The sequence below is a fragment of the Seriola aureovittata genome, chromosome 12 (assembly GCF_021018895.1).
Source record: "Seriola aureovittata isolate HTS-2021-v1 ecotype China chromosome 12, ASM2101889v1, whole genome shotgun sequence".
Taxonomy (NCBI): domain Eukaryota; kingdom Metazoa; phylum Chordata; class Actinopteri; order Carangiformes; family Carangidae; genus Seriola; species Seriola aureovittata.
Window position 1 is genome coordinate 14,573,134 of NC_079375.1, and position 21,538 is coordinate 14,594,671.

Here is a 21,538-nt window from a genome sequence, read left to right on the forward strand (position 1 = left end):
CATTAAAACCAGTAGAACCTTGCAGTAACTGATTTATACCACACGGTGGCGTCTTGTACTAAGAATTACCAAGTGGTTTTGTGCTGAAGCAGAGGATGTTGTACATTTTGTTCCACACGGTTGAGTCCGTCTCCAACAATGAAGCACGTTCTCACAAAAGCGCTCAGCCTCTATCTGAGGCCTGTTCACACTTTAATTCCTCACATCATGTCCTCATGTGGGGATGAGGAAGATGCGCACACGCACATGCACGCGCAAGAACACACAAACACTCACACGCACGGTGAAGGGTCACGCATTGTGACACGCGGCTGAGCTCCTGCTAGAGGGCGTTGCGGCTCCGTTCGCAGCCTGTCCAATAGCGGGGCTGCATGTGCCTTCCATCACCTTGGAGTAAACACACTGCCGTCTCTCCGACCAATCAAAGACTCTACGTCCCAGTTCCTGCTCTTATAAAGGCGGCCGGATCCGGAGCGTCGGTACCGGAGAATGAGAGAGACACTAGCGAAACATCACACGACAAGACACTGGACCTGTCAGTCCTTTAGTTTTTATTTCAATTTCCTCGTTTCTCCAGGTAATTACTTGTTTGCTTGTTCCGTCTTTCACTCCGTGTTGGTGGGGCGGGGGTTCAGCTTGTACCAGACCTTTTTTTTTTTTTAATTTTTAAAAAAAAAATTTTTATTGTTACTCACTTTAGACAATGAACTCATACTTGACGTGTGCATTTATCTCACTTTAGTGGTTTTACAGGTGTGATGTAGTCTGTTTTAAATGTTCGCTTATGTTTAGATAAAGCTTTTAGTTTTAGGTAGGGGGTGATGTGGAAGTCTATGATGTAATATTGCCTAAGTCTGATTGTAGTCATGACTACAACAACAAGCGTATTGGAAACACGGTGTGAAGTAAAGATGTGTTTTTGCGTAAGCTTCTCACATTGAGTGTTTATTGGGGGTTGGGGGAATTTGCAGTGTGTGTGTTTTTTTCCATGAGCCGGCCTCTGTGAGCTGGCATGTCTCGTTAAATTCAGTCAAAACAGTAATGCACAGGAGGTAGAAAGTGGCTTTTCTGTTTGTTTTCAAGGTGGAGAGTGAGAAAAACCTAGAAATCTGCCGCCTGTTACATCCTCAACGCGGTTTTTTTTTTACCCCTTCTCCTTTCTGGAAGAAGAGACAATGGTGCTGTTTATTGTTTTTTGCGCCCCGAAACCCTGTTACGCAACATGTGATCCAGAGCACATCGCGGTCTCACGCCTGCTCTCCTCCTCTTTTCCTCAGGTGTGTTATAGTAGGAAATAAGATGGCTACGTCGGCCAGCGCCAGCTTGAGTAAAGCTGTCAAGCAGCAGTACATGGAGCTCCCTCAGGGGGATAAAGTCCAAGCCATGTATATTTGGATTGATGGAACTGGAGAGGGACTCCGATGCAAAACCAGGACGCTGGATTTTGAGCCTAAAAGCATCGAAGGTAAGCAGCCTCAGTCTTCCCCAAAACGTGTAAACTAATAACGATGATGTTCCTAATGCATTGTAATATAGCTGCCTCCCTTCTCCTCTCGTAGATCTCCCTGAGTGGAACTTTGATGGCTCCAGTACCTACCAGTCTGAGGGCTCAAATAGCGACATGTATCTGGTTCCTTCTGCCATATTCCGTGATCCATTCCGCAAAGACCCCAACAAGCTGGTCCTGTGTGAAGTGCTGAAGTACAACCGCAAACCTGCAGGTAACAAAGAAGTAGTAACATGTACATGTATATAATGAATTGAGTGATCTGCAATAAAGTAGCAAAAAATGATACAATTTCAAACTCTGTTGTCCACTGCCAAATAAAATAATATAAGAGTAAAACAGTAAAAATACTGTAGTTGGTCTTCTTCACAAATGTTGAAGATGTCATGTTTCATTCATTGTAGAAATGTGGCACACACTTGTGTAAACAGGTGTGCACACATCCACATGATTAGACACAAATGCACTCATTTCCGTTTGCATGCACCCATTCATTCTCGTGTGCATGCACACTGATGCATGTTGACGTTGAGGCTTGTGCATGTAGTGTGATAGATGGATCAGTAAAGTAGCGCTAAATCCAGCAAAATTGTTGGAGGTTTTGGCAAAAATAAGAGGATTAAACGGTCAAAACTGAAATTTAAACTATAATTGAAGAATTATTTTACAGTTTAATTGGCTCATCTTACACAAAGTGACCTGTTGAACTTGTTTTGGCTTGAGGGCACATCTCACACAAAGTACCTGAGAATTATTTGGAGTGTTGTCCAATCTGCATTGCTATTTTGACAGTGATTGGCAAAACTGGCCCAGGTAACAGGACTTGACTGGTGTTAGTCTTCTGATCTAAAAGTTTTTTGTTTTTTTTTCCTCTGCAGAAACCAACCTTCGAATTACATGTAAGAAGGTGATGGACATGGTGGAGGAACAGCATCCTTGGTTTGGCATGGAGCAGGAGTACACCATTCTGGGAACAGATGGACATCCATTTGGCTGGCCATCTAATGGTTTCCCTGGACCACAAGGTAAGCAGGTCATTCAAAGTTTTCATATGAGTGTGTTTCTCTTATCAAAACATGACTCAATATCTGGGTGGCTAACAATCTTCATATTTGCAGGGCCATACTACTGTGGCGTGGGAGCTGACAAAGCCTATGGCAGAGATATAGTGGAGGCCCACTACAGAGCTTGTCTGTATGCTGGAGTCCAGATTTGTGGCACAAACGCAGAAGTGATGCCTGCTCAGGTAATGAGAATAGAAGTGTAATATGTCTGGACTTTGCACGTGTTTTTATGGTTTCAACGGTCGTTTTAAGAAAGCAACTTATAATGAACTTGTGTGTGTTCAGTGGGAGTTCCAGGTTGGACCTTGTGAAGGGATCAATATGGGGGATCATCTCTGGGTGGCACGTTTCATCCTGCACCGTGTCTGTGAAGATTTTGGTATTGTTGCCTCATTTGACCCCAAGCCAATCCCTGGTAACTGGAACGGTGCTGGCTGCCATACAAACTTCAGCACAAAGGAGATGAGGGAAGATGGTGGATTAAAGTGAGTGTCACAAGCTTTTTTGCAGGTTGATTTGACAGCTTCGTTAATGTGGTGTGTGTGTTGCATGAATAATTTTAACATTTTTGGTGCTTTCTGCTTTCAGGGCCATTGAAGATTCCATTGAGAAGCTTGGGAAGAGGCACCAATATCACATTCGTGCCTATGATCCCAAAGGGGGGCTCGACAACGCCCGCCGTCTCACTGGCCACCACGAAACCTCAAACATCGACGAATTCTCCGCAGGGGTGGCTAACCGCGGCGCCAGCATCCGCATTCCTCGTAATGTCGGCCAGGAGAAGAAAGGCTACTTCGAGGACCGCCGCCCATCGGCCAACTGCGACCCATACGCTGTGATCGAGGCCCTCATCCGCACCTGCTTGCTGAACGAGGAAGGAGACCAACCTGCGGATTACTAAATCTACAACTCGTGGACTGACACCCACTGCCCTCCTGACTTTATCTTTTCTTTTAAACTAGTACTGTATTTTTTATTTTCTCTCCCACTGAGATGATTTTAACCTGCATTTTAATGGCTTAAAGTTGGCTGGTCAACTTAAAACATGACAAGGTAATGAGATCCTTGGTAGTTGTGAGCTGGTAATGGCAGGGTATGTCTTTCCCCTCTGCTTTTGAAGGGATTGGCTTTTGTAACACTGTTTTATAGCCCATGTCATCTTTCCCTTTTTTGTCTGTAACTAAAAGAACTAAAGCACATGGACACTGAAGAGTAGAGCTGCTAAGGCTGGACAGCATGTCTAACTTAATAAATCTGACTAGTTCATGTACTGTTAATATATGTTGACCTGCCTTTTCAACTATCCAGTCGTCGATGTTACTAATTCTTTGATTTTATGAAGTGTCTATTTTTTAAATGGCAACATTTGATGTCGTCAGATTTTTGACACACTGGGTCAACTTGTATGGTACACTTTGTAGATGTCTATACCCAGTCGTATGTTGTTCAAATGTGGATCTGTCCATAATGCCATTTGTAGATTTCCTCAAGGAGTTTTATCCTTTTGTTAACTGCGATATTGTAATGCACCTGATTTGGTAAAACATCAAGTTTACTGAACCTGGTGTTTTTTATTGATACATTTAAAACTTTTATTTTTATCACAACATGGCTGTATGACTCATGACTTAAAAAAAAAAAAAAAAAAATTAAAGGAATAGTTAAACATTTCTGGAAATAAGCGGTTTTGCTGTCTTGCCAAGAGTTGGATGAGATGCTTGATACCACTCTTATCCCTGTACAGTACAGCTAACAGCCAGTTGGCTTAGCAGAAAGAGTGGAAACCTTACCTCAAGCCTGGATCTGTCCAAAGGCCCCTAAAGCTCACAAACACATTGGTAGATTCATTTGTTGCCTTTGAGCCAGGCTAGCTGTAGTCTTAACGTGAGGCTGACCAGCAGCTAGCTGTAGCCTTATTTCAAATGGACAGTTAAATGGTATAGATCTAACTCTCAGCAAGAAATCGAATAAGCTTATTTTCCAAAATGTCAAACTATTGCTTTAACAAGGTTATAGGATGGGACTGCACTTTGCTTTTCCAGCTGCAAAGTGAAAACGTTAGCTGTCATTGGTTTAGCTCAGTGTAGACTGGATGATTCATAAAACTCCACATTCTAGAGGCAACATTCAGTGATAGAGCAGATGTAACATAAAAGTCTGGTGCTAAGGTCATCTTGTGGACACTATAGTTCAAAACAACACAGCTACATCTTATCGTTGGCTGCAGGAGCAGTTGATATTGGCCTCCAGTCTAAAATATCTTGCATTTAAAAACTGTTTAAACAGCTTGCAACAGAGCATTTTAATACGAGCAGTACACAGAAAAAGTAAGACAAAGTGCAGCTAAAGGTAACTCTAGTAAAGGCTCGCTGGCTGCGCTCTGTTTTGCCAAAAGTTCTGATGTTTCAGTCTGGCTGATATCTTGGCCGGAGATCAACAGCAGCTTTGTTCTAGCTGGTGTTTTTTAGGAGCATGTGGGAAGTAACTGGAAACTGATGTACTCACGAGACAGTTATTAGACTCCTTCACTGAAACAGCCTGAGGCCAATATTCCCAGAAGTGCTGTCACATAAACAACTACACAGCACCACAGACTGTTGTGGCTGTTAATTAGACTTACTTTGTTGTTTACTAAAAAAACAACTAGAACAGCATGTTGACAGAGCTTAGTTACAGCTGTACGGTGAGTCTATTTTAGCTGAATTTATTTATCTTTATTGTCCAATAAGGCAAAGTATAGCTGTAAAGATTTCTGTAACACTTCTGCATATGTTAACAATCTGGCAAGTCAGCAGTATTTAAGTCAAAGTTTTCTCTAGTGAAGAGTTGGGAGTAAGAACTTCACACATATAAACACAGTGAAGGAATTCTTTGTTACCGACACAACAGGGCGACATTTCAACCACACTTCTCAAGAAGCACACAACATCTTCATTTTACAGGACATAAACATTTACTTCTGGTGTCCTCTCTCTACTTGGGGGAAGGGCCACAACAAAGTTTGCTTTGAGACCTTTCCCCTACATCCCGGCTGCCCTCACAACAGAACATTATTCAGCTCACTGATTGGCTACGCCAGGAGAAAGTTAACCAATCATAAAACTGAGGGCAGGTTCAATCCTGTTTCAGAGGATGTTGCTTGGCCTTGAGCCAACACATGTACTCTAACTTTGTTTTGGTCTTTTTTTCTTTTCCCCCAAAGTCTGAAACCTCTCCGCCCCTGAGATGTTGTTTTGAGCATGCCTTTGCAGGTTTCTGAGAGTTTGTGTCATACTTTCAAGTAAAAACTCGGGTCAGAGAGTGCAAAAGTTTGGAAACAGAAGCAGCTTAAAATGTGTCATTAAGCAACAATGCTTTAATACTTTATATGGAACAAAAATAATTCCAAAGTAATTAATGACTGCAAAGGGGGTAATCTGTTATAAAAATATTTCTATTTCTGTCTACATTCATACTGTAGCTGCTGTGCAAAACAGCTGGAAAACAGTGGAAGAACAGAGGGGGGAAATGTTAAAGTTCAAGTCCCTCCCAAACACGTGCACACATTTCTGCCACAATGACGCAAACCTAAACTCAAAACCCCATCCACTGACTGACACATACAATTATAGGGGAATTAAACTGACCCACATACCGCATCACAGTCCATTATTCCCAGTAAAACGCCCTACATTCCCAGAGGCAAGCAGACACACCATGTTCTTTTCCCCAACCCACTCACTTTTACCACCTGTGCCAATATTTTTTTTTTTTATATATCCTATAGACATGTTTTGTCAGAACATGACAAAACACATACATTATTTGACATAAAACCGTATGAATCTGTTGACTTCAGCACTTCATTGGGTGTTCACTTCCTCTTACTTAACACTTCGTGGTTCCATCTCTGTGGGGAGTTTACTGCCTCGCTACATCGTGTGAAAGCCACTTAATGACATTCAGTCACCATCCAAAATCTCTTCCACTTCCTCGCTTCGAGCCTCAATTAGGGGGGTTCGATTTGCATGCAGAATCCAAACCACCTTCTGCCTGGGAAGCTCAAACGATGGGGGAGACACTGGACAAAGGATGGAGAGGGATGCTGCCCTGTTGCTATGACAACCACCGGAATGTACAGGCTGCATCATGGTGGTTCTTGTGTGGAGCGGGAGAAAAAAAAAAAAACACATCCATGTTATGTAAGGAGAAAAAAAAAACATGAAATGGGGTCTCATAAATGGAGCTGCACAATAGCCCCCTGGCAAAAAACAACTTTAAGATCCCAGTCAGTTAGCATCCACTCACACTATGGCATCAGGGAATGCAAATACATGGCAACTACAATTTTTACATATAATTAAAATCTGTGACTGAGATTTAGATATTCTAACATATAATAACACATGGAGGTGCAATGAAAACAGCATATGCACCGAGCATCCATCATTTTTAAAGGTTATGGATTTGCTGTCAGCACATGTACATGATTGTCCTCACTTGTGCTGTGTTGTTGTGTAACACATCATACTAGTTCAAACCAGTACTGGCTCTTCTTACCACAATGAGCAACAGAAGAAGGGACCTCTGCATTAAAGCCATGACTTAGGAAGGATGAGAGATTGATGAAATTTGCAAAACAGATTAGAAAGAAGAACTGTAGCTTGTTGTTTTGTGCAAAATACTGCACAAGGAAGAAGAGATGGAGAGGAAATGTCATTGGAGGACAACGGTATCTCGTGGCTCATTTCTTGGCAAGAAGCATGTATAATCCTGTTGCAGTTAAAAAGAGACAACAGGATGAGTTTCATAATACCTGAAGGGGTTTTGAGTTTTTTTTAAGATAACAAAAGTGATGTGTTCATGTCAATGTGATTTCGTCATTAGATAAATCTAATTTTCCGGGAATATCTTTCACCTTTCTCGTAGATCCCTCTCCCACACATGTACACAATATTCACTCTCACATGCATTTACACATGATCACACATGCTCACATTAACTCTCAGACACACATTAAACCAGCCCTGTCTGCAAGGGGCGGAGAAAGCTGCCGCATGTTTACATCCACGGCACGGTCACACATTCACACAGTTTGGTGTTTTCACACGGACAGATGCAGTGCCCTGACTAGCAGCATCCTGACTGGTTGAGGGCTCTGGTGGGATTGGGCTGATGCTAGATCTGATACAACCACTCAAGCTTACCTGCTCCCTGATTGGTTACATCATTATGTGTGACACAGTGACACAGTTTTGACTGTAGTGCTGCAGCACAGAAACAGTTGGTGTGCCTTTATTTCTTGCGGACTGATGATAGATAGTAAAGATCCTCCTAGTGGCACAATGTGTTGTTTTTTTGGAGTGCAGTGGGATAAATAGAGGTGAAATTACCAGAATAGGGAAGGAGGGTTTGATAGGAAAAAATGCTTCAGCGTGTGTTATCTGTTTACACCCTGCTTTTGCAATTAACAATGCTGTAAATGTGGAATGAAGCATAGACATCTGTTCAGTTATTATTATCCAAAGTAATTTCCACATTTAAAGCATTACATATCATAACCCTCTGGCTATAAAAGGTTGTGCCTACATGTTCTACCACAGAGCATGCAGCCGCACAGATTCTTCAGTATGTTCTTGACCTACTTGAATTGCTGCACAGAATGTGCATTTAAATTCTTTGCACTTGAGTAAACATTTCTTTTGCACAAGCACCCAGCAATGCTTTTAAATGCTCCTTTGTTCCAAAATGTTGCTCAAAGCATTGGTCATCCACACTCATATGCTACCTCTGTGAGAGAAAGCAAGTGGGGAATTGTTAATCAACCAAATGTAGCTTTGCCGCTGCCACTGTTCCTGTCACAAACCGTTCTGCTCAGTTTCACTAAAGTTCAAACAGTCCACACTTTCATGATTTCAGTAGTTGGCCAGATGCCAGTACTCTTCCGACTCCAAATTCACAAGAAGGGCTCCCCTCCCCCGAAAAGCCTCCTGCTGATTTATCTACAGGGGTTGTCCGTTCTTTAACACACGAAACAATGGCTGACCCTCACACCCCCACAAGTCCACTTTCTGTGCAAGGCACAGACGCAAAAACACCAATGTTTTCACAGGCATTTTAGGATAGCGACTAAAGCTAGTACATTTTGTTCTTGTGTTTGTTCAGTAGAAATGCGACATGTCATCTGTAAAAAAAAAAAAAAAAGATAATAATATGAAACTTTGTTGGTTAAAGTGGAGACACTGGCACTGCAGAAAAAGCAGCACAAACATAAAACAACAAAGAACAGAAAGAGAGAACAATGGTCAAGCAAAAAGGTGATCTACAGAATACTAAAAAATGCAAGATATAAAAATCCACACATTTACAAAATTATACAAATATAATACAAATATATCACTGATTTTTTAGATATTTGAAATGTGGTTACTGTTTTACTGAAACACTCAAGTAATCAAATGTAAGTGAGTTTAAAAAAAAAAATAACAACTTCCCAAAAATCAAGTTTGTTTTACAGGCATTACAACATTCATATACCAAAACAATTATAAAAATTAAATATGAATCAACCAAATTAAGAAATTTAGTAAAACAATACATCACATTTTGTGGTTTTCAGCTCTGTAAAGAGGCCATGTTTACGCCGTGTGATGCTAACAGCCGGCTCTCACATGGCAGCCATTATACTAAGCCTGTTTGTTTAAAACACTTGCACACAAACAGGTCAACGTTCTAGATCAGGCTCACCAGTGAATGAACACTTATGCCAAACAGATGCTTAATGAACAGCACCACCTTAAGATGACTCAGTCATAAATTCCTGCACACCTAAAGCACCTTCTGTCACACCAACTCACTGCATGTACACACCTTCAACTGATTAAAAGTTGAATGATATGACACTATCAACTGAGTATTATACTCAGCAATTTGTGCATCATGCAAAAGCCTTGAACAAGTTTAATCTTTAAAAATGATTGTATTTTTTTTAAAGATTTTTATATTTTTTATAGGTAAATGTACAGTGGAGAAAAAAAATACAATATTTCCCTTGACTTAAGTACAATCAATTCAAAACTGTACTCACGTATAGTACTTGAGTAAATGTATTTTGCTACGGGAGAAGGGAAGATCACTGTTATTTCTAAGAAATATTCTTGTCTAGTGTCATCAGATATAACCTGTAGAGGCTGGGTGAGGCAGAGCGGCAGATGAGGAAGAGAGTAAAATATAATCAAATGATCCAGTCTCCGCCAGAAGGAAGCAGTAAAATGTGCATAGTTGTTTGTGTGGAGGAAGTGAGTTTTAGTAGCTGCTGTCGTAGCAGAGGCAAAAATAAGGAATCATTTAATGCACAACGTGTGTATGACATATGTGGTGATTCAGCTCAGCTCCTTCCTATGTCATATGGTGAATATAAACTGACCTGGATCCTGTTTTGGCCTGTTTACAGGTCAACTATTTGATCAAATGTAACATGAAATATATATTCTTTCACGCTCTACACTGACTTTTTCTTTTGTCCACAGTGACTACGTCAGCAAATAAAAATAGTCTCGAAGAGCAAGTGATCATTATCTATATGGGCTTTTACCATGACCTTGGCATTTGCTTTAGCTCTTCCTTGTTTGTCTTTGGCTGGCTGCACGATCCTGCTTGTCAATATGTGCTGCTGTGCTAATAGTAAGAGCCATCAGGTTATGACTAATATGCTGAAAAAGGAATACATCCAGGAGAGTGTGTGGCATAGAGGGTCACTTTCAATTGTCCGCTCATTTTGTAGTACCACATGGAAAATATGAGGTGGCTCAAGTTAAATATCAAAATAAGATTTTGGACACAGCTGTTTATACTCTACGCCCTAACCAAATATGGTCATCTGTACCCGAGGTCTGGTTGTGTGTGTTGCAAAAAAAACGTGACAACTGATGAACTCCTTATTTTCCAGTTCCACTGTTCAAGATCACATGCTGACTCAGTATATCTGCTTTTCATATTTCACATTTCTCTATATTTGGCTGACCAAACATGTGCCTGCTCAGCCAGAGATCTTCCCTGACTTCTCTCTCTTCCTGTTGTCACTGTAGCTTCCATCAACAGCATCAATTTTAGACGCGACTACAGATGTATTGTAAGTATTGTCATGTTTGAACACAGAGGGGACACTAAATATAATCGAATCATTTGCTAATAAAGTGTTAATAACTTTGTTATGATGACAAAATATAGCGATGTATTCATACTCTGTCTCTCTCGCTGGCTCTGCCTGCTCTTCCTAACATGTTTACTTCTCTACTATTTTCAGTTTTTCAAAGCTGACTTGTTACACACAGGTTTTTAATTCATCAAAACCAAAGCCTGGGGAGAAATTGGGTGAGTTTTGCAGTCACGAGCCAGATATAAATAACAAACAAACACACACACACACACACACACACACATGCAAAACCCAAAACACTACAGTTTGATTCTGTATCAGTGCAAATATAAGTATACTGAATACAAGCTCAGTAATTAAGAAAAGTAGATATGTAATTCTATAAATGTGTGGTAGTGATAGAAGGGATGAAATTTTGTCTTGCATGATCATTTCTTTTCAAAAGCTTTAACTCCATCCTCTCACACTGCACTGCACACACAGCACATTGCACGTCCTGAGGAAATGAAGACACGCCTGAACTCGACATACGGCAAACAAACTGGGTAAAGTCCACTGCTGGTTATGGTTAACAGGGACTTCCTAAGGTCCAGAGAATGGCAGTGGGACAGAGAGTAAAAACACAACTGCTTTGTCTTTCTTTGTTCATCCATCCATGTGGTTCTAGTCCTGACCAGCTAAGACAGGAGAAGCCTTTCTGTCAGTTTTCCCTATTGAACACCTCTCACTTTTGTTGATAGTCATTACAAAGGGAATGCTTATTCTTCCAGGATTCCTGTTGACCTGTTTTTCAGCTCCCTTTAAGCACAGGCATAAGGAAAATCTGATGCTATGATGCTCGCACATGTCACATGTGTTTGTAAAGTCAGCTCATTAAAGGTACTCAAAACTGCAGGGACAAACCACAATGTCAAGTGTTTCTTCATCATTAAGAAAATAAATAACATTATCCAGTATGCCTGACATGAGTCTTGATAAGGCACATAGCAGTTGGATAGAAAACAACAGATATTGTACATTATATTAGTTTAATCTTGATTCTGTTTGTTCTGGCTTTAAGACAGAGATATGACGAGTTGTGTTACGTGAGATGATGAGGTGGCAGGGTGAGGCAGAGAAGTATGACGTGACTGTGCAATGTCAAAAGGATTAAATGTTCCTCAATGCAGCAAGCCCCTGGAAAAAATTAGCTGGTTAATGTAAGACTTTTCAAGGCTATTGATACACTTGAGGCTTTAATTATTCTTGTTTGGTCTTTTAATGTAGTTCTGTAGTTTCCCCCCTTTTTCTTCCCTTTGGCTTTGTTCTCCATTGATTTTATGTGTCACAAATTTTTACACAATGGAGAGTTCTTGTTATTTTTAACAGTGGTAAAAGATGTATTCAGGTTTTAATTCAGTAAAACTGCCACAATTTAAACATACTACATTTTTTAAATATATGTTTTTACTTGAGTAAAATCATATAAGTAAATATTAGCAGCACAACATGTAGGCAGAATAATAATGGCTGATAAAATTAGAGTCAGTTTTAATTACTTTATATAGGCTACTGTTGGTAATTAATCCACAACAGATATTTTTGGTCATGCTAGCAGCTAACTATTTGATGGATTGCCATGAAATCAATGACTGCTAATGAAATTCGCGATCCTCTGACCTTTTATGTAGTGCCAACATTCAGTTTTAGACAAGTCAGTTATAATTGAAATCACACATATGCCTCCAGTGCCTTTATAATCAACAGCATACAATATCATTCCAAACTTGATTTGGATAAGGGAAAATTCCCAAGAAACTAATTTGGCAGGTAAATAAGAAAGAAACCTCAAGAAGAGCAAGTCAAAGTTTTAATTATCAAGAAAAATAACGCTACATCTACTTGAAGTAGTCGCACAAAATGTTGTACAGACATGTACATGTTTCCCTCAGACTGACTGCACAACCCTTGTTTTTTGTCTGTAATTTGTGTTACATGCTAAAGGGAAGCTACCAAGCTAACATGCTAAAGTAGGAGGATGAACATGGTAAACATTTTACCTGCGAAACATCAGCATGTTATCATTTAGCTATGAGCATGTTAGCATGCTGACATTAGCATTTAGCTGTGAAACCACTCAGCAGCTAGCATGACTATGGACACGTCTTGTTTCAGAATGATTACAGTTGCTATGTTCTGTATATAACAGCTGTGAAATAAATGTACAGGAGAGAATTGTCTGAAATTTCCCTCTATAATGAAGTAAACTAAAAGTATAAAGTAGTAAGAAAAAAAGAAAATACTCCATTACAAGTACCTCAAAAGTACTGTACTAGAGTGAATGTACTTGTGTTCCACCACAGGTTATTCAAAGACACAACCCAGTAAGATAAGCCTGGTTCTATGTACCAAATATGTATTACAAAGTCTTCCTTATAATAAACCTAGAGCAGTGAACCAACAAGACAGAGGACTGACAGGGTTCCTCCTCGGTTAGTCATCCTGTGGTGGCTGTTTCAGGAAAGAACATCAGTCCTGAGTCATGCCATCCGGCTCGACAAGACTAACGAATACAGGTGATCTGAGGACAGCCAACAGTGGGAACAGATGAAAGACAAAGGCTCTAACCTCAGATAACCCTGTGGTGTAAACAGGCGATAGAAAGAAATCTGTAAGAGTTAGATAAGTAATGATTACAGAAATAAACTGAGATATTTTTGAAACATGTTATGCGTTAACTTATTTCCCTCCATGAGTGATAATGTACTACACTGTGATTAAGTAATCTCCAGGATGTATGGCCTGTGTGTGTATGTGTGTGTGTGTGTGTGTGTGTGTGTGTATGTGTGTCTGTGTGTGTGTGTCTGTGTGTGTGTGTGTGTCTGTGTGTGTGTGTGTGTGTGTGTGTGTGTGTGTGTGTGTGTGTGTGTGTGCTACAACACATCAACAGATTTTACACACATGATCAGGCATGTAAAACGCACTGACCCTGTGTGTAAAGCTACTGTCTTTTGTACCCACTCACATAATTGTCTTGTCCTCTGCCATTCATGTTTACATAATGGAAAGAACCTCAACTGTTCTGTCAACAGAAAAGCTCGCATTATGGTTATAATTTGATGATTACACAACAATTACATTGTGACATCAAAACAAGTTCCTCAGTTACTGTCAGTGTATTTTCTTACATATTTTGTGTTTTGGCTTTTGTAAATGTGTTGTTTATGTTTAACAAATCCAAGTTTCCATGTGATACAGCTTACGTCTTGAACTTTAAAGGGGCATTCCACCAATTAAAATAAATATAGTCAGATCACTAGTCATAGGGAGCATTATTCAGCCTTTGAAAGCAGTTGTGTAATGTTCTCTGTGGCTATGGAGGAGTTTTGTTATTTGTCATAAATCACCTCGGCTTATGCTTAGAGACAGCAAATCTTTAGCCACACTGGTGATATGGCTCTTAATGACACTGACAACAATCAGGATGGATTGCCAAACAATTTTCCAAAGACATTCATAGTCCCCAGAGGTTGAAGCCTACTACTTCTCCTGGCTTCTCATCTATTATTTGGTTTATGACCAAGTCATAATGCTTAATGCTAATTAGCAACTCTTACAATCAGATAGAGATTGACCACATGAAAGTACAGGTGTAAATGCACCCAAGACACATTGAGGACAGATTGTGATCCGATCTGCCAAACCACCTCCAGAGGTGGTCAGAGACGCATTGTGACCACATTGAACACAAGTGTAAATACAACTGGGTTGGCAAACATACGTAGCAAATTGAATAACGTGTGACTGTCCTAAACCAATGAGGTAGCAGTTAGCCAGCCATTAGCCAGAAAAAGTAGTCTCACAAAGCAGTCTCTCTCAGTCTTTCCTGCTTTCGTCTCCGGAAATTCCAGTTGTCAAAGACAGCTTCTTCCCCTGCTTTGAAAAGCAAGCAAACACAATAACTATCCCTTTTGTTGTTGCTGTTGTTGTTTGCTGATGTGATATGAGCTGGCCAGAGCGAACAGATTGGAGTATTTTCGTTTTGGAACTACATCATGTATATGTGTCCTCCTCTCTGTGCATTTGTATACACAGCCATGTTTGAGTATTTTTACGAGTATTTACAAGGGTTTTCATTGAAAACAGGTGAATTAGAACATTTCTTTTAATTAAATTTTTTCCTACTTATTTGCATTTTTATTAATTTTTATTTTTCTCATTCTTATTCTAACAGCGATTAAGTTGGTGTGAAAATACGCTGGGCCCAGTCTCTAATCTTTGTCCTCATCAAGTGCTGATTCAAATCACAGAAACAGACGGGTTGCTGTTGTTGCATAATTGCCAACAGCGTGTCAGGGTTAGCAAGCCATCACATACAGACAAAAGCTCTACACACACACACACACACACACACACAGACACACACGCACACACACACATGCTGGCTTGTCAGTGCTGTCATGCAAGTGTCTACATCTTTTGTTGGATTCTTGTAATCTGCTTGCTCCGTATTTGTGTCTTTGTTTACTTCAAAATGAAAATGTAAAGATGACGACAACAACAGCAGATGAATTGTTCACTGAATGCTTGAGGCCTCTTTCTAACCCAGAGATTTAAAAATGATTACACGAGAGCAGTGCCCTTTCCAACCCCCACACCCTTTTGAGCTCCAGTAAGATTAAAGGCTGATCATGTATCTGATGGTGCCACAGCAAGTTTCTTACTGCCATTAGTCTGTTGCAAGGGCCTAATCCCAGCAAATCCGTTATTTTCCTCAGTACATCCAACACACACACAACTGCCAGCCTCAACTGAGCCACAACAACAAGTAGGGTAAATGAGCGAAGTAGGAGCAAAGAATAAAAACTGTGTGTTGCTACTCAAAGGATTGTCATCAGTTCGAATCAGTTTTCTTCTAATCTGCGGGCCGGTAATCAAAATAGAACGATGCACAGCAGACGGGAATGACGCATTTTCCCATAAGGTTGAGTTCTTGGTGTCCGTCTGCGACCTGTTCAGAGTAATAGGATCACTTCAGTGGAGGGCAGAGGTTTTAGGGAGGTCATGAAGCAGTGGGGGTGCAGCAGGAGAGCGCTGAGAGACCAGTGATTGGACAGATGCATGTCCAGTCCTCTTTGAAGCCAAAAAACATGTGTCAAAGCATGTGTGTAGAGAACAGTGTGTGGACTGATTCTGACAAAGTGAGTTGCAGCGAGGGTGCTTTTTGCAACACGAGTAAGTGGATGTGCTAAATTACCATCAACACAAGCTGCGATTAACAGAAGTAGTGATAATGAATAATCACATTGAACAAACTGATTATTTAACTAATGTCACTGATATTCAAATATGTGAGTGAGTGAATTGCAAAATTATCAACCATTTTATGGTGGACAAGACGCTGCAACTTCTGAAAACATAAGAGCATGAATTAAAAATCTTCACCACTTTGAGAACATGAGGGCAAAAGTAGAAAACGAAGCAAATAAATAAAATACAAACTAGCCGAGAGACACATTTGCCAATCTGAAACCACATACACACATGTGCTGCAAAAACAGGAACGCTACAAAAAAATTATGACTGATGACTGATATGATGACTAATCGATAATGTGCAAAAATGTATGTTTATTTTAATATTCTGACCGCCTGACATTATGGGAATTATTGACTATTCACATTGTTAGTTTTTATTGTCGACTGGAAACTCTCACTGTGTTGTAGATTTGTTTCATTGTTCTCTATGACTTGCAGTGTTTTTTTACACCATGCCCATGCTGTCAGACTGATTTATGTTTTTCAAAATGCTTGTGTTTTACTTGTTTGTTTTACTTGTGTGTGTTTTCTTAAAGGAAACGATAGAAACTACTCTAAAGTCTTCACATTAAATATGGAGCTATGGTCAGGAGATGGTTAACTTAGCTTAGCATAAAGACTGAATGGGAGGGTTGTGCCTGCAAGTAAAGCACTAACCTTGACGGCTCCTCTGGACATGCTGTACAAATTCAGGGCGAGTCTTTACAAAGTAAATAAAGAAAGTACATATCACATTGATAATCAGGCTTGTGAAAAGCCAGGCAGTGCAGCTGTCTCTGCAAGACAACCTTCATCAGCAGCAAGGTGAAACAACTGATATTACAGGCTGGGTAGACGGACATTAATCTTTCCCACAGATGTTTGACTTTTCCCAGCTTAAACAGCGCGCCAATGAGACATAGACTTGCAACTCTTCTCTTTAGATAGATTTTATTTTTATTTTATTAATTTTAAACACAATCATTAATAGGTTTTGTGGTTATTTGTTTTTAAAGGCTGACTCATAAATAGAAGTAAAGCACTCCAGAGAGTCCATAGTGGCCTACACTACCAAATTTGTTCATGTTGTTTCAATAGACCAAAAACTCTCTTCTCTCTGACTGCTCTTCAGACTGATAAAAATGAGTAGTGAGGGCTTGTCGAATCTCTTATTTCCTCCCCCAGAGGCTGTTATGTTTTTGCACCTGCTATTTTGTTGCTCTCTCACCAAGCCATCTTGAAAACTTTCCATAACATTGGCTGGACAGATAGACCTTGTACTGAGAAACATTTTCGGAAGTGATTTGCATTTCAATCATCATTAATCTTTTTTTTTTCTTGACATTGCCTGAGGTGGACATGTATGGACATGATTGTGCATCCATGGTCTGGAATGTACTGTGCATACAATTGGACAGTGGAAAAGTACATCGTGCTGCATGAGTAATTTAAAGAGTTTCCTTGGACATATTGATGCTTTGTCGCATTGTCACTATTGGTGTCAGTGTAACAACCTCTGCTCTCCATGATGTGGAAAAATACAACCTTTTCAAAGCTTTTCACATCTGCGTATCTGAGTATCACTTCAACTTCATAAACACTGACTGACTGGTCTGGATGCTGTGGGTCTACTACAGTACATCACAAGGTCATGACCTCCACCAGTAAATGTCCAAAAAAGTTAGAAACTGATTTCAAGTGACTTTGTTTGTAGGTAGTTTGTTTATTACACCAACTGGAAAAGAACAAAGGTGTGTCATCTCTATAGAACATGTCCACATCACTATTAAACAATGTGTCTACCAGCAGACAGAAGAGACAAACCCTTCATCAAATGCTGAATCAACAACGTTGAGTGTTAATTTCCATTTAACTCTTAACTTTGAGTTCCCATATTTAGCTTTTAAAAGCAGTATACAAACATTTAACACTTAGCTTTATAATGTAGTCGTGCAGAACTATAATACAGACTTAAATGTTAATGTTAATGTACAGTTTCTGTCAATAATTGTAACTTCTCCCATGAAGATGTATTTTGTATCATTATATTAATGTTGTCATTCATTATGTGTTTACACCAGCCTCCCCTTTGGTTGTCCACAGGAGGAGTTATATTGGTAATAAACACTTATATCTGCTTACAACAGCATTAAAGTGGATTAGTGACTATTTATTACATGTGTGTATTCTGCTTAATGATAAATATGTGCACTTAAAGTAATTTGTTGCCTTATCATGTTATCTGGCTGCATGTTAACAGCATAATTATATGAGAAATAAGTAATGAGGAAGGGGAGAAATTGTAAACCTTTAGTGACAATGTAACTCAAGGAACTGATATAAATTACAACTGCATTACAGTGGAGGTGTTATTTACTCTACTGACTGTGGTCTAGTTTACTGAACGGCCCTGTTTGCCACAGAATATACAGCATACTTGGCATGTTTTCTAATTAAAGTTAAAGTAGGTTCACAAAACACCTTTCATTCTAGCACATAAACTATTTGTCCTGTTCAGCTCTGTTTTCTGAGGCGAACAACTTGGGGTCTAAAGATTCAAAATCCAGTGAAACCACTTTGAACTCTGAAGCTAGGGATTGCCCTCCAGTGGCCAGTGGAGAGGGGATTAAGAGGGGACAACCTCAAGGCAGAATTGTTCAGGAATATTAATCATACAGCACTGCATAATGGGCCTAACAGTATATCTTCCACAACAGCACAATCAGTTACATAACTTTTTAACTACAGTATTACAGTGCAGGTAAGTAGTAAGTAGCCTTTTGAGTTTAACCATTGGTGTTAAAATTAATTTTTATCCCTTGTGTTTATTATGCCTCCGCAAGAGCCAGAACATTGTTTTCGGGTTGTCTGTACATATGTCTCTTGGATTCAAGAATGAACTGATTAGATTTTGGTGCTCAAAGGTCAAAGGTCAAAAGTCAAAGGTCAAGGTCGTGGTGACCTCATAAAACCCTGTTTTGGCCTTGTGAACACAATATCTCAAGAACTCCCCAAGGGACTCCCTTCAAATTTGGCACATGTGACATTCTGACACGAGTACTCAGCAGTCATTACTACATTATTATATGAGTTCTCAGTAATCATGGGTAGGACCAGTTTGATCTCAACTACATGCCTGTAAAGTTTCGTGATTGTATCTTGCATAGTTGTAACATTATCATGGTCACAAAAATCCTTTCACAGAAACATTAACAGCTACCAAAGTAAAAAACTCAAACTGTTCTCACTAATACAGTAGGTGTTTTCTATGATCACACACACACACACACACACACACACACACACACACACACACACAAGATGAAAATAATATCAGCCATAATACACTGAAACGAGAGACTGTCTGAGTCAGCATGAAAAGGTTTACAAATCCCTCAAATCCTCCCAAAATAAATTGCCTCAAAGGGAAATTTTTTAAAACCCAAAGAGAAACATACACCTTGAGTTTACTGTTTCTTTCTTTTTTCCTTGTCTGGGACAACTTCCTCTGCCGCATTTTCACATCTTCTTTGTCATTCTGGTTCCCCAAACAAAGTTTTCACAATAGCATGCCGAAAGCTCTTTTGACATCTCAGAGTGGCATTTCTAGAAAGATGCATTTTTCCCCCCATCCCCATTCTCTGTGTGTCATTCAATCAGTTCCCTTGCATGCCAGGCAGGTAAACACACACTGTTGCTCTCTTACACCACCAACCACACAGCCTGTCCCAGGTTGCCCACCATATCGTGGGAAATGTATCTGTGGAGAGCAGTGCATTGTGGCACAGGAGCTGTCTAGAGGGACAGCGGGATAAAACAGGAATTGTCCTTCAGCATGGACCCAATTCATCCAGCTGGCACGCAGTGGCCTGTTCGTGTAACATCACCCGACTCGACCCGAACCGAGTCGGGGCAGAGGCATCTGATTGTTCCTCTCTGGGGAGCAACAGTGAGTACAGACTGAAGGCGCTATTATTCAACCTACAGCACATGCACACACTGACAGAGACATTTAGGTGAGACATCTTAATTAAAGCTTAAATACAAAGACAACAAATGGCCTCTTCATGTTTCCAGAGCGGTGAGCGAAAATCTCCTGAACTGGAGCCACGATCAGGTTAAAGATTACAGTGACTCTCTGACACCTGTCCTCTGTGGCAGGGGTCTCACAAACAAAGTCTTTTTCTGAAGTAGGAATCTAACTGGAGTTTCCACAGAATAATGGGACAAACCCGGACTAAAGTAGACTACTTTACACATAAGTCCATAAGTTCTGTTTTTAATTTCCTTTTTACTGTCAGCTTACTATTCTCAGCACATTATGATAATAATTAACATACTGGAAAAATACTTTGAACTAACTGTGTGATCAGTTACAAAATGTCACGTTGCAGACTCCAGAGGAAATGATTCTGTATCGCTGAAGGGTATCATACAGAACTGGCTATGACATGCACATTTTAAATACAGTGCACCCTCGTTGATGTGTCATGAGTGTCAGGGTGAGGTAGGGGATAACATAAAGGAAACCTAATCAATAACCTTGATCTTGGACTACTGGCCTAAGTGTTACCCGTGGGAGGAATGACCTGCATCAAGAAGCAGGATGAATAATGACCTTGTGGTCACTGTACTGTACCACTGCGCAGGGAGGTACATGTATGAACCTTAAAATCCCTTGCAATCGGAAAATGCTTTTGAAATCAGATCAACACTTTTTAATCCTGCAACTGCTTTTTAACACTGAATGAACAGCATATGTACTTCCCCACAGAGATATCATTTGCAACTTTGATTTCATGAGTGTATCACACTGCAGTGAAAGACTGGGAGATGTCACTAAATGTCCAAACCCATCATAAGACTAAGTCCAAACCAATTCTGACACCATGAAATTTTACTCGGAAACCCATTGTTTATAGCTGTATAATAATTAGAGCTGGCCTTGCTAGCGGTTTATGTAAGAGGGGCTTGTTTATTCATAGTCAGTTCAGTTTGTGCGAAAGCCCCTTCGGTTCTCAATGGCTCCATTATTAGGAGAGTGGTTAAAGCCTCTTTCAAACTTCAAACATAAGAAGCCTCCTCCTACTGGCTTGGTGATCGGCAAAAACTGAAATGTAATCACTCTGCATATGCAATGTGCAAAACAGTGAGGGAATCTGAATCTATGAGGCCTTTATCACCGTGTCCCAAAACATTATGCAAGTCTGAGAAACACCTGAGTACGCTGTGTTCCTGGTGCAGTAAATAACATGCAGCCACGATTCAGCTGTGGCCATATCACCACATAAATGTAAATACAAACGGCCGAGGTCTCATTACATTTTCACTGACCTGTAAACAAAGCTTCCCATATGTTCTATGATACCAGAGAGAAAAGGGCCACACACAGCTGGGTCATTGTTCTTAGCAGGGGGCCTGGAGTGTGCAAAGCCTCATTAACAGCGGATGGCTATAAGCCTCTTTGAGTGTACTCTCTGCAGACTGAACCAGGTAGAGAGCAGCAAGCACCAGCTGCACGGTAAAACCAGAAAATTGCGTGTTCAAATCCTGA

The 21,538-nt window shown here is 40.2% G+C and overlaps 1 protein-coding gene across 1 annotated transcript; it reads left to right on the plus strand.

Annotated features, from left to right (window-relative positions):
• Window positions 1–420: 420 nt before the first annotated feature.
• LOC130179215 (glutamine synthetase) lies at window positions 421–4,241 on the plus strand. The gene is made up of 7 exons (XM_056392051.1): window positions 421–577; window positions 1,278–1,465; window positions 1,560–1,721; window positions 2,386–2,532; window positions 2,626–2,753; window positions 2,857–3,056; window positions 3,160–4,241. Exons 2-7 carry the CDS (start codon window positions 1,300–1,302, stop codon window positions 3,470–3,472), a joined length of 1,116 nt encoding a protein of 371 aa, XP_056248026.1. The 5' UTR covers window positions 421–577; window positions 1,278–1,299; the 3' UTR covers window positions 3,473–4,241.
• Window positions 4,242–21,538: the final 17,297 nt, after the last annotated feature.

What these genes read in the sequence shown, in the direction of transcription:
- LOC130179215 (XM_056392051.1), top strand. Translation starts at nt 1,300, where the DNA reads ATGGCTACGTCGGCCAGCGCCAGCTTGAGTAAAGCTGTCAAGCAGCAG. An exon ending in TGAGCCTAAAAGCATCGAAG is followed by an intron (nt 1,466 to 1,559) that starts GTAAGCAGCCTC and finishes CTCCTCTCGTAG; the next exon opens with ATCTCCCTGAGTGGAACTTT. An exon ending in TGGTTTCCCTGGACCACAAG is followed by an intron (nt 2,533 to 2,625) that starts GTAAGCAGGTCA and finishes TCATATTTGCAG; the next exon opens with GGCCATACTACTGTGGCGTG.